The 13,884-nt window shown below is 43.2% G+C and overlaps 1 protein-coding gene across 2 annotated transcripts in view; it reads right to left on the bottom strand.

Moving 5' to 3' along the window:
- Positions 1-13,884, bottom strand: part of MAP2K1 (mitogen-activated protein kinase kinase 1) — a 79,628-nt gene that overhangs the window by 60,162 nt on the left and 5,582 nt on the right. The window contains exon 1 of one of the 2 annotated variants that reach the window (XM_047739200.1): positions 6,727-6,755. The exons of the other annotated variant lie outside the window; for it this stretch is intronic. Coding sequence (XP_047595156.1) covers positions 6,727-6,740 — 14 coding nt within the window. The 5' untranslated portion in view covers positions 6,741-6,755. Of the gene's footprint in view, positions 1-6,726; positions 6,756-13,884 lie in introns of those variants that run through there. 2 annotated transcript variants of the gene reach the window in all.

Raw genomic sequence — 13,884 nt, 5'->3', positions numbered from 1 at the left:
AGGCAGGGTCAGGATTCAAAGGGACGCCTGCAGGCTCCAAAGCCTTTTCCCCATGTCACATTGTCTCCAGGCCATGATTACTCTAAAGACGCCTTCACAGTAGAACCTACTGTGTGAGAAGCCCAACTTCCCTTAACCCTTCTTTGCAATCCTGGATTCTTCATCTGCCAAAAAAGAGGACTGCCGAGAGAGACCTCCAAGATTTCTGCTGATAATAAAATTTAATCCACTTGATACCTACTGTGAGCTTGGAAATGTGCTCACTGGTGACCTGGTATGGTCATGTGGACTCATTATATAAACCCTGAAAGGTAGGAAGCCATTCCCATCAGCCCACTTGGAAGAGAAGCAGGCACAGGGTGGTCACGTGGCAAGTTAACAGCTCTCCCAGGGAAGGAACTGAGCTCTCACTCTCCCTCCACAAAAGGCACGGTTATTCAAGAGTACTGCAGCCTGACAATTCTCAAGCCTGCACACTTGCAGAGCCCTTTGGAAAAGAGGTTAATTTCTGGATTCAAATGAAACACCTGGAGAGGTACAAACAGTTATTTAAAACCTGACTGGGAAGCTGGGCTCTTCACTGCACGGCTAGCATCCACAACTCCAAGAAGGGACTAATATGTGCTTCTCAGACTGCCCTGCCTTTGGGGCCTCTTCACTCCAAAACTCTCATAAGCTCATTCCCAACCTTCTAGAAATGAGACCATACTCTATAAAACTAGACAAGGAGTCGGCTGGGTGCTCTGCCCACACACTCCCCCCAACACCACCACTACCACACCACCTCAGGCAGTTAGAGAAAGACTGGACATCAGGTCTCCCTGATACTTCTTCCAGCTGTGCCCACCATCTTTTATGTCCTGTCCACCTCTGCCTTCCTACTCTCCGAAAAGACAGGCACTGGAATATCTTACCATCACTTCAACTTGTTTTTGATTTCTGACCATACTCACACATGTGACTTTAACATTTCTTTAGGTAAAAAACCCCAACTTTGTTTCTAAAAGACAACTTTCTAAACCAATGAGTGTGATATACTGAAATCAAGTATTACATTTAAGGCTTCCTAAAAATATTACCACAGTACAATGCCTCCTTATTGTTCCCACGTGCCCATCCCCCCCTCCACACACACACATACACTTTAGACTGTCATTTAGACACTGGCGTGTATAACTTAAATGGCTTTAATAGCATCTACTAAAAGGACATTTGCACATGATTCTTCACTTTACTTCAAACCAATGATCCAAGCTGGAGCTTTCACTGCATTTCAGGACTAAAACAGTATGTAAATAGACGGATGGCAAATGCTGATAATAAAATTCAGGCAAGATTTTAAAGTGCATTAGACTCACCCAGAACACTGACATCTTTTCCATCTTCAGCGAAAGTCCATTTCATCCATTTCTCAGCCCAGTACCTGGTCTATACCAGGTACGTAATAAAATATGTAATAAGTATCAGTTAAATGAATGTTAATACATCTCAGTCTTTTTTATTTTACAGATTATATTTATTTGAGAGAGAAAGGGAGACAGCAAGAGCAGGAACACAAGCAGGGGTAAAGGGAGAAGTAGGCTTCCCACTGAGCAGGGAGCTCGGTGCAGGACTCCATCCCAGGACCCTGGGATCATGACCCAAGCTGACGAGAGACGCTTAACGACTGAGCCACCCAGGTGCCCCTGAATATTCTTAACACAGAAGTATGAAACCTACTGTTGTAATTTTAGTCATAATCTAAATCTATTTGACCCTCACATAAAAGCCATTCGAATCACAGCAAACAACAAGCAGCTGCTTCTATTCAAAGTATACATACCTCTGTCATCTGAACCGTTTTGAAGCTGGCCTTGATTGGAAGACAAATGGCAAGCAGCTGCAAGTTCAGCTACAAAGTGCTTGGTAGGAAGGCAGAGCACGAACCGGGGGAATCAAAGTGCTATTTCAGACATTAAGTATGGAATTCCTTTCCAACAAACCTCTCTCATTTTCCTAGAGCCAACTAATCCGGATATGCCCTTTGAACTTAGGAAAACACGGGGCTGAACTCTGGGAGAAAGAATCTAGTTTGAAGGCCAGGCAAGGCTGGGACAGTAGGGCAGTCACTCTTCTTGCACACCTCTGGCCTGTTAACTGTTTTTAAAGGAGAGTGTGGACCATGGGAAAGCCACCTGGCAATCAGCCCAAAGGTCAAGATTAATCAGAAAAAGGACAACGAACGCGTTACCTCCTTCCTTTGTCCCTCATTTTCTCCTTCACAAAATAAGAGGCAAAAATAAATAAAAGGGTAAAATTGGATGACCACTAGGCACTAATTTCCTGCCAACAGTGGGAAATACTGGGGCTACTAGTAACATGCCACCCCAGTCCCTTCAAGTGTGGCTTGTGCAACTTAGGAACTGATTTTTATTTTTAAACTTCACTGAATTTTAATACATTGAAATTTCAATAGCTACATATGGCTAGTGGCTCCAGTTTGGGCAAGTACAACTCTAAAAAGACCTCTAGTAAGGTGCCTGGCTGGCTCAGTCAGTAGAGTATGCAACTCCTGATCTCAGGGTTGTCAGTTCAAGCCCCACACTAGGAGTAAGGCTTACTTTGGAAAAACAAAAACAAAAAATAAACTGGTTTTTTAAAGACCTCTATCATTTTACATGATCTTTGGACAGCTGTGTGGGAGAAACGTGGATGTTCAAGTAGGCTAGACCTGGCTTCTAAACTGAGTCCCACCACTTTCTAAATGTGCGAACTTCGTAAATTACTTAACTCCCCTGAACTTCATTTTCCTTATTTGTACAACAGAATATTAGGACCTTTCTTGCAGAATTTTAATGCAAATTCAAGATAATGCATGTAAATAGGAAACAGACAGGCTGTCAATAAATGTTAGTTCTTTTTTGAGTTATGGTGTCCTTCAGGAATACAAGTTTCACGTCTTTGGACTTCATCCTATTGTTCCTTCCTGATCTCGACCCGTTCTTAATTATTACCCCGCAGATTAACAGCTGTGCTCCTACAGATGCAGCCCTTGTCTTTCCAGAATGCAACTTGCTCAGGAATTGATTCAGGTCCTCATCTGTGGGCGAGCCAGCAAGCCAAGTCCTCTGCGCCTCCAGAACTGCTGACTTCTGCTTACTCTGGGTCCCCCCCAACTTCACACCAGCATTCAGGAATTCACAAAACTCTTCCCCATGATTGCATACCAAGCTGACACTTTTTTCAATGCAACCAGAACACCTGTTGGTGGTTCTGGTACTTCCCTCCTTAACTCTCCCCTTGACTTCCCCTAATATTTGATGGTTTCTTTATTTGGAAACGCTTTAGGATAACCTTTCATTTTGTAATTGCTCAGTGATTCAGAATACTCAGAAATAGAAAAGCAACAAACTACATTTATGGCTAACCCAGCATTAGTTTAGTTACCAAAATAAAACAAGGCAAAAGAGACTATGTTTTAGAAGGGAGCGTTCCAATAAAATTTTAAAAAATGTTGCAGTCCCTATCTAAAAAAAAAAAAAAAATTTTTTTTTTAAGATTTTATTTTTGGGATGCCTGGGTGGCTCAGTTGGTTAAGCATCTGCCTTTGGCTCAGGTCATGATCCCAGGGTCCTGGGATGGAGCCCTATGTCGGGCTCCCTGTTCACCAGAAAGCCTGCTTCTCCCTCTGCCTGCTGCTCCCCCTGCTTGTGCTCTCTCTGAAAAATAAATAGTATCTTTAAAAAAAATTTTTATTTTTAAGTAATTTCTATACCCAACATGGGGCTCAAACCTACAACCTCGAGATCAAGAATCGCATGCTCTACTGACTGAGCCAGCCAGGCACCCCAGTCTCTACTTAATATGTGTTAAAAGCCTGGTCCAAGTGTTCTACTGGCCTGTCCTCTAGTGAATGGAACCTTTCCACGGCACCAATGACCAAGTTTTATACTGAACCTAAATGAATGCCTAAAAGCAGGATTAATTTTCTATTAATAATTATTGGAATGTTAAGCTGCTGCCTTCTTCCTGTTGGGGGATGGGAGGAAGAAGATGAAATACAGGCTGGCATTTTGGTAGGATTGCAGTCTGGGTTCCAGTAAACCATCAGACAAAAGGTTTACAGTTAGCTTGGAATTCTTGCTAACCTCTGAGGCCTCCCCCGACAGGCCATTCTGGAAGGACCGTTTTCTGAAGGATGGTATGAAATCAAATTGGGCAAATAACTTTGACTCTAGACTCTCAAATGTGGTGAAGGTCTAATTTTTTAAAACTAACTTGGAAATGTAACTTACAACTCAATAAAGAAGGGACTATAATTATCCTGGATCCAGACAAGCCTGTAAGTACAACAATACGATTGGCCAGTCATGTCTGCTTTCAACCTCCCATATTCCTAGATTTAACCTGAATCTGGAACCCATGCACATCATTCTCTCAACTTACTGTTCTACTTTGTCTGAAAAGTAAATGCACGTAAGAGCATTCAAGATTCTGAACCTTTCTTGGGAACAGTTAAACTCAAAATAGGTCAATTCCAGAACGGCATTCATTTCAAGGGGACTTTTGTCTGTGGTTATTTTGAAAACCACTGCTTTTAAAACTGACATTATGAAGCTTAAAAATAGGCCCTCCTACTAAGGATCCTGGACTAAAATACCCTTTCCTCCCCTCATTTCCTTATCCCCTTTTCACTCAAACACCTAAGAGAATGGTGATACAGAGGGGTGCCTTCTCAAGAGCTTCAGATTATTACCTGAAAATTTTTCGATTATTTCTTTAAAAAATTCCAATTATTAGTTTTAAAATTTTTTTTTACAATACCGGATACAGTTACCAAAATTTAGTGGTGGGCAGACCTGGTTAGAACATCTTCCAACCAAGTATCCCAAATGAAAACGTGTAATATATACACCATAGAAAAATCAAAGTCTGAAAACCAACTCCTCCATTCCAGCTGTGTGAGCTCCCAGCAAGTTCTTTCTGCTCTCTGGGTCTGGTTTCATCTCGCAAATGCAGGCAGGGGGGCTAAAGGATCCGTAAGGTCCCATCCCGCCCGAACAGGCTCTGCTTCTATGAAGCTAGGCAGCTGCTTCCTATTTGCATGGCTCTTTGGAAAAAGCAGAAATGTTCCTTGCCCAGAAGGTCCTTGGGAAGCATCATTATACTTAATAATGTTCCCCTGGGACACAAGAACTGCTATTGAGGGGCGCCTGGGTGGCTCAGTGGGTTAAGCCGCTGCCTTCGGCTCAGGTCATGATCTCAGGGTCCTGGGATCGAGTCCCACATCGGGCTCTCTGCTCAGCAAGAAGCCTGCTTCCCTCTCTCTCTCTCTCTGCCTTCCTCTCCGTCTACTTGTGATCTCTCTCTGTCAAATAAATAAATAAAATCTTTAAAAAAAAAAAAACTGCTATTGAGAGCAAAGCAAGATGGTTATAAAATATAAAGATGTTCAGAGGAAAAAAATAAGTTATGTTTTAAAAAGGACACCAGTAAATCTAGAAATGCATAAACAGTCAACCAAAAAAATTAGTAGCTATGAGTGAATTTAACAAAGCTGCAGGACATAAACAATTCATACAAATCAAATCATGGTCAAGATAGAAAATACAAATTAAAAAATGTTCAGTCACAATGGCATTAAGAAAAAAATGACATCAAAATGTTAAGCCTTTGAAATATTAATTCAGGACACACTAGAGTTACTCAGAAGAAACTATAACACCATAATAGAGAGAGAAGAGACATTAATAAATGGAAAGGTACACCATGAGAGTTGTTAAAGTTTTCATTAGGGGCACCTGGCTGGCTCAGTTGGTATGCCACACTTGATCTCAGAGTCATGAGTTCAAGCCCCAAGCTGGGTGTAGAGATTACTAAAAAATAAAACCTTTGGGGTGCCTGGGTGGCTCAGTGGGTTAAAGCCTCTGCCTTCGGCTCGGTTCATGATGCCAGGGTCCTGGAATCGACCCCCGCGTCGGGCTATATGCTCAACGGGAAGCCTGCTCCCCCCCCCCCCCGCCCTCTGCCTACTTGTGATCTCTGTCAAATAAATAATCTTTTAAAAGTTAAAAAAAAAACTTTAAAAAACTTTTTAATTAAGTTTTCATTAACCCTACCAAACTGAAAAAAAAAAAACCTTTCAACACTACATAAGCGTTAAAAGGCAATTTTATAAATACATCAAAATACCACCACTACCAAAAAAAGTAAACCTGAAAATACAATAGATAGATATTTAATAAATTCCTATAAGATACTAGAACACACTGTGGAGAATAACTAGACCCATTCCTCACACCAAACACATTAATAAATTCCAGATAGGACAGAATTAACCATACGAGAAAGAAATGGCTATAAGAAAAAGAAGCCACATCCTCCCGCAAAGTTGTGAAGAGATACGTCTAAATACTAAAGAAAAGTAGGGCTATCTCACACAAGACATGTTTTTAAAGACAAAAAAAAAAATGTTTTTCTTAACACGACATAAAAGGAAAACCTCACCAACAAGACAACGTTGCAGCCACATAATTGATAAAACTTTAAAATACAGAGCATAAGGACTTCAACAAACCACCAGACAAGTAACTGGGTAGATTTTAATAAACGACATGAATGAACAAATAAAATACAAAGCACATAAAAACTGTTTAGACATACCTCTTGAAAAATCATCAAAGAATAAAAGTTTGCATGTGACTTTTTCGAAATATGTAGTGGGTATCAGAAAACCGGCCCACCTACCTCTCCAGCTTCATCTCCTCCAACCTGCACCCATGCAGCAGCGCACTCAAAAACTTCCCAGCTCCTCCAGGCATCCCAGACTTTCCCACTTATGAGAAGCCACTCATCCTCTGCTCTCTTCCTGCCATGCCCTGCCCCCCTCCATTCCCATGGAAATCCTAGCTATCCTTCAAGGCCCAGCTCAAATGTCATCTCTTCCGTGATGGCTTTCCTAATCTCCCCCACTGGATGTGCCTTCTTCCTCCTCTCCTTGAGCTCTGACAGTACTTTCTTTATATCAGGGCACTTTCCTTCCTGGGCAGCCGTCTGTTTCCTTCCTGGGCCCCTGCGACCTCTCCCCGTCCTCCTAATGGGGTTTTAAAATCCCTAGAGACAAAATCTTACTCAACTGCCCGCAGCTCCTAGCACAGCAAATTACAACAAGCATTCAATAAATATTAGTTCAAACGAATTGGTGGAATATAGAAAATAATCCCATTTCAAAAACACAGCCTGGCTAACACCTGAAGTAAAGCAGATTGACCTTCAAAGGAGCCCTTTCCACCAACCAAACTATCAAAAAAATCAGAGCTTTAAAAAAAAAAAAAAAAGAAGGAAAAAAACCTTTCTGCAGCTTGAGAAAACAGTTAAATATAATTGGTTCCATCTTTTTTTGGAACATACTTGTTAATACGTAACAAACAGCGGCAACATGGTTCATCGCCTCTGATTTGGTGTATGAATTCATTTAAAAGCAGAACAAAATAAATTGGTTCAGAACATTTGCCAGACTATCAGTACATAATGAAAATCTGGGGGTGCCTGGGTGGCGCAGTCGGTTAAGTGCCCAGCTCTTGGTTTCGGTTCAGGTTCAGGTCATTATCTCAGGGTCTCGAGATGGAGCCCCAAGTCAGGCTCTGCACTCAGTGGGGAAATGTACTTAAGATTCTCTTTCCCTCTGCTCCTCCTGCCCCACCCCCCTGCACCTTCTCTCTCAAATAAATAAAATCTTCAAAAAACAAAATCTGGAAGCCACCTCATCAACAAAATATCATTTATAAAGCCAGACTCAGCCAAAAATATATGACAACCAAGAGGATTATGTCCATGAAAAGTTGAGAGGGGGCTGGAGGGTGGAGGGAGACTTCATCAACTGATCACAGCCACATACACAATGGAATGTCCAAAAAAAGTTAAACTGGGAAGTTTAAAGTCTGTAGTTTCCTTCCTTAAAAGGTGTTAACAAATATTCAAAGAAGGGGTGAGGGGGAAAAGGGTCACATTACCCTTCTCCACTTCTTCTTAACGCCCTGTAACCTCTTCTTAATCTGACTCCCTTGCTGACATCAAAGCAGGATGCCCCTGGGAACTACACTGAGAAATCCGAGGCAGGATCAGCAATTTGAGGCTGTCCTGCGCCAGAATCCAGAGAACACCTGCTGCTTTAAAACAAAACACCATTCATCCTGGGAGGGGTTAACTCAGCAAACAGGTATTGGAGTCTCCAAACAGCTCTCACAGGCTTTTGGGCAACAGAACGAGGACATCGGACGCGAGGTAAAAACACAATCAAGCAGCAGTAAGACAGATGATTTTTGAGAATTGGAAGCTTCTGGAAGAAAACAGAAACAAAACTGGGACTTTAAGCTTTCCTCTCAGGCTCAACCTCATTTTCTGCCCAGCCTGTGGGTTCTCAGGGTTTGTTTTCTCCACATGTCAGAAACATTCACCATTTGCTTGACCTGTGCTTCCTGGGGAGGTGGTGGAAATAGGACCAATTCATACCGAGGAAAGCTAGCAAAGAGGTTTTTTGTGGTTGTCAGTTTATTTCTGATTTGTTGTTTTGGGGTTTATTTTATTTTATTTATTTATTTGAGGGGAGGGAGGAGCAGAAGGGGGAGGGGAGGGAGGAGCAGAAGGGGGGGGAGAGGGAGGGGGAAAGAATCTCAGACTCTGCACTGAGCCCCACGTGGGGCCCAATCCCAGGACCCTGAGATCATGACCTAAACCAAAACAAGAGTCTGATGCTCAACCAAATGAGCCACCCAGGTGCCCCAGTTTCATTGTCTAAACGTAACTCTGGGCTCCCTGAGTGTTGCAATCAGTTAGAATCTGACAGCTCTTGATTTCAGCTGGGGTCTTGATCTCCGGGGGATCCAGCCCCACAACAGGCTCTAAACCCAGCATGGAATATGCTTAAGACTCTCTCTTCCTCCCGCTCCCCACACTCTAAAATAAATAAAGAAATCTTTTTTTTTTTTTTTGAGTGAGAGAGAGAGAGCAAGCGGGGAGAAGGGTCAGAGAGAGAGGGAGACAAAGATTCTCTGCTGAGCAGGGAGCCCAATGTGCAGCTCGATCCTACAACTCTGAGATCAGGACATGAGCTGAAGGCAAACGCTTACCTGACTGAACAGCCCAGGATCTGCCCCTAAATAAATCTTTTTAAAAAATAAATAGGGGCACCTCAGTGGCTCAGTGGGTTAAGGCCTCTGCCTTCGGCTCAGGTCATGATTCTGGAGTCTTGGGGTCCTGGGATCGAGCGGGCTCTCTGCTCAGCGGAGAGTCTGCTTCCCTTCCTCTCTCTCTGCCTATTTGTGATCTCGGTCTGTCAAATAAATAAACAAAATCTTAAAAAAAAAATAAATAAAATAAAATAAAACAAATTCTTAAAAATAAATTTAAACAAACATTACTTTGGTTTTGTTCAATCTACCAAAAATGATTAACCATATCAGCAGTGTTATAAACCCAGGGGTCCAAAAAGGTATGGCCCCTAATCAAGTTAAGGGAAAAAAGACATAAAAGGGGGGGGCGCCTGGGTGGCTCAGTGGGTTAAAGCCTCTGCCTTCAGCTCAGGTCATGACCCCAGGGTCCTGGGATTGAGCCCTGAATCAGGCTCTCTGCTTGGCAGGGAGCCTGCTTCCCTTCCTCTCTCTCTCCCCACCTCTCTGCCTCCTTCTGATCTGTCTGTAAAATAAATAAAATCTGGGACGCCTGGGTGGCTCAGTTCGTTAAGCAGCTGCCTTCGGCTCAGGTCATGATCCCAGCGTCCTAGGATCGAGTCCCACATCAGGCTCCTTGCTTGGCGGGGAGCCTGCTTCTCCCTCTGCCTCTGCCTGCCATTCTGTCTGCCTGTGCTCGCTCTCTCTCCCTCTCTCTCTGACAAATAAAATAAATAAATAAATAAAATCTTTAAAAAAAAAATTTATCTTTAAAAAAAAGACATAAGGGGCACCTGGGTGGCTCAGTGGGTTAAGCTGCTGCCTTTGGCTCAGGTCATGATCTCGGGGTCCTGGGATTGAGTCCCGCATCGGGCTCTCTGCTCGGCAGGGAGCCTGCTTCCCTCTCTCTCTCTCTCTCTCTGCCTGCCTCTCTGTCTACCTGTGATCTCTCTCTGTCAAATAAATAAATAAAATCTTTAAAAAATATATATATAAAAAAGACATAAAAGGCACACCTAGTGAATAAGAAAGCATTATGATTTTAAAATGATACTATTTAATGTGATATTCATTACACAACATAGACCAGAAGTACAAAAGGGTTAAGAGAAAATGTGAGTTAACATTAAAAAGGGCTTAAGACTCAGGATGAATTTTGTTCTTTGGGAACTCAAGTATTTATTATGAATTTTTCCAAACATACAGAAAAATGGAAAGAATAAAACAGGGAAACTCATAAACTAACCAACTAAACAACTGCAGACAATTTGCCTCATTTGCTTTATCTATGTGTGTATGAGCATTTTTTTCCTGAACCATTTCAAAGTGAGTCTCATGCATCACCTACGAAGAAATTTGTCCCACATAATAATACATAACATCTAAAAAATTAGTAATTCTCTATTCAAATTTCCTAAATTGTCCCAAGAACGCATTTGGTCACTATTCCATTTTTGATCTGGCATCCACCTGAGGTTCATGCATGACATTTGGTTGGCATGTCTCTTTAGTCCGTTATTCTAGAACCACACCACTCCCCCTGCTTATGCCCGTGACACTGACTTTCTAAAAAGACTAGGTCAGTTGTCATAGAGAATGTTCCACATCCTGGATTTGTCAGATGGTTTCCTCCTGGTGTCATTTAACTTGTTCCTCTGTCCCTGCATTTGTTGTAAACAGGAAGTTAGGTCTCAAGGCTTGATTAGATGCAGATCTGGCTTATATTTTAAAAGACAGGCAGCATATAAAATGTCCAAATTAACATGATTTATCAACATTTGTAATTTGGTATTAGGAGCAAAAGATAACAGCTTTCTGAGAAGGAAGAATTCAAAGGGGCATCATTAACAACACTTCCCCCTTGAAGAGCATTCCAGTAATGATAAAGTGTTTTCATATACATTATTTCAGATGATGCTCCTCTGCCTGCCTACTTCACAGGTTTGTTACATTATCACCCTTACTTTCCTAATAAGGAAAACCGAGGCTTAGTGAAGTTAAATGACATAGCCAAGATTAGCAATTAAGAAGCAGTGTAAGTCTTGGGGCACCTGGGTGGCTCAGTGGGTTAAGCCGCTGCCTTCGGCTCAGGTCATGATCCCAGGTCCTGGGTTCGAGCCCTGCATCGGGCTTTCTGCTCAGCAGGGAGCCTGCTTCCTCCTCTCTCTCTGCCTGCCTCTCTGCCTACTTGTGATTTCTCTCTGTCAAATAAATAAATAAAAATCTTTAAAAAAAAAAAAAGAAGCAGTGTAAGTCTTGAAGACAAGTCCTAGAATAACATGGAGTTATTCAGAAAACACTATATAATCTCAGGATTACCTAGATGTATATGTGGGAGATGAAATTTATGCCAGGTCTTGAAAGATGGACAGCACTCACTCATTCCAGGCACCTTGCTAGATGCTGGAGAAAGATCAGTACACAAGATAGTCATGGTCTCTGCCCTCACAGAAGCTAAAGTGTGGTGGCAAATATAAAACAAAAATACAATCACACAGGAAAGCAGAGGAGGGCATTCCAGACAAAAGAAACCATGTGAGCAAGACCAGACAGAGGTAGGAAGCAATTTGCTGGGGTGAAGGGAAGACAGTAAAGGGGTCAATGCGGACCACAACAGGTGAACTGGGAGAGAGAAAAACCAATCTAGATGGGGAAGGCAGGGCCAATACCTACTCTACTAACATATCCTCTCCCTTTCTTCCTTTTTTTTTTTTAAGATTTTTTTTATTTATTTGACAGACAGAGATCACAAGTAGGCAGAGAAGCAGGCAGAGAGAGAGGAGGAAGGCTCCCTGCTGAGCAGAGAGCTCCATGCGGGGCTCAATCCCAAGACCCTGGGATCATGACCCAAACTGAAGGCAGAGGCTTTAATCCACTGAGCCACCCAGGCGCCCCCTCTCCCTTTCTTTCAAAGACGAACTAGTTCATGAAAGTAGAATGTTCTAAGCGTTTATGTTCAAACAAGGGCCCCCCACATCTCCTTGCCACGGTGAAGTCATCTGCAGGAATCTGTGTCCCCTTTCTGTATCTGCTGCGACAACAGCACAGGCATTCCTCCCAAGACCGCAGACTATTCACCTGCGGCTGTTCTCAAATGACAGCACCAGTATTCGTTACTGCAGCAACAAAGAGGGAGACACGTCCAAGTTCAAAACTACAAAATGAGTCAAAACCACTTGAAAGGCTCCTAGTGATCATGGTACACAACCCAAAAAGGCCATCAGAGACCCCCGAAAAGCTCATCAACCTGTCGTAACCTTGCTGTCCCCTTCCTGAAGGGCCTTCACATCCTAACAGACGTGCGTCCCAGACAAACCTGGGGGAAGTGCTGAAGCCACGAACTATGCTCCGAGAGCGCAATTGTGAAGTCAGTCTGCATGTTTTAGGGTTATGGTGAAATCGTTCGAAAGCCAAAATCTGAGGATGCCACCAAGGCCGAGCAACGCACCCTCCCGTTTCTTCCCCACTTTATGGCCTTCAAAGCTCTTTTACATGAGTTTTACATGAGTTACCTTGTTTAATCTTCCCAATACTCATTCGGGGTAGGAATGCTTCATTTCATCAGCAGGTGTCTACTGAAGAGCAGACACTGCTCTACTGTTCTACTCACTGACCAAGGCAAAGCCAAGCCCCCACCTTCGTGAAGCTTCCACATTAGCCGGGCAGGGACCACAGAGGAACACACACCGTGCAATGTTAGTTAGTGGTTAAGTGCTTGAGGAAAGACTGGGCACAGCGAAGGGGCAGAGACAGGAAGTGCTGTGTTATAGACTAGACAGAGTGAACAAGGACAACCTCCGTGAAGAGACATTTTTGCAGACAGAGGTCTGAAGGACGTGAGGAAGCAGGGTTTTTTTAAGAGCTTCCAGGTAGATGGAATGCCAAATGCAAGAGCTCTGAGATGGGAATGTGCCCCACTCACTGCGGACCAGATACCAGCGTACAGTGGGGCTGAAGGGCAGGTGTGGGGGGGAGGGGCAGAGGAAGAACACAAAGGACCTGATAGGGTGGGACCCCGTAGGCCATTAAGGCCAAGATTCTGTAAGGCCCGCCTTCCACTGAACACAGAGGGAAACAAAAGAGTCAGGAAGTACAGAGGACTTGCTTGAAGTCAACCAAAAAGTGACATTTTGGGAAATGCCCTATGCTGGGATTTCTTCTCAGGGCTCAAGCTTCTCCTCATGGAGATGAGAAGTGCTCTTTAAGGGGCACCTGGCTGGCTTAGTTGGTATAGCATGCAACCCTTGATATCGGGGTTGTGAGTTCAAGCCCCATGTTGGGTATGGAGATCACTTTAAAATAAAATCTTAGGGGCACCTGGGCAGCTCAGTTGTTAGGCAACAGCCTTTGGCTCAGGTCACCATCCCAGGTTCTGGGATAGAGCCCCATAGTGGGCTCCCTGCTCAGTGGGAAGCCTGCTCCTCTCTCTCCCGTTCCCCCAGCTTGTGTTCCCTCTCTTGCTGTCTCTCTGTCAAATAAATAAATAAACTCTTTTAAAATAAATAATAAATAAGTAAATAAAATCTTAAACAAAAAAGTGTTCTTTCAGAAACAAAGAGATAAAGCAAGTGCTTCATCAGGGTAGGAGACACATGGCAGGAGACACACCCCAATCAATCCCATTTAAGTACACCCCATAGGGAACTCTCACAAGGGTCCAAAGGGAGCCATGCGCAAGGATGGTCATGACTGTACCGTCTGATGCAGCAAAAGGCTGAAAACAGTTGTCTCATTCTAG

The sequence above is a fragment of the Lutra lutra genome, chromosome 7 (assembly GCF_902655055.1).
Source record: "Lutra lutra chromosome 7, mLutLut1.2, whole genome shotgun sequence".
In the NCBI taxonomy this organism is placed as follows: Eukaryota; Metazoa; Chordata; class Mammalia; order Carnivora; family Mustelidae; genus Lutra; species Lutra lutra.
The sequence above is the reverse complement of the archived record's forward strand: the minus strand, read 5'-3'. Positions and strand labels throughout refer to the sequence as shown.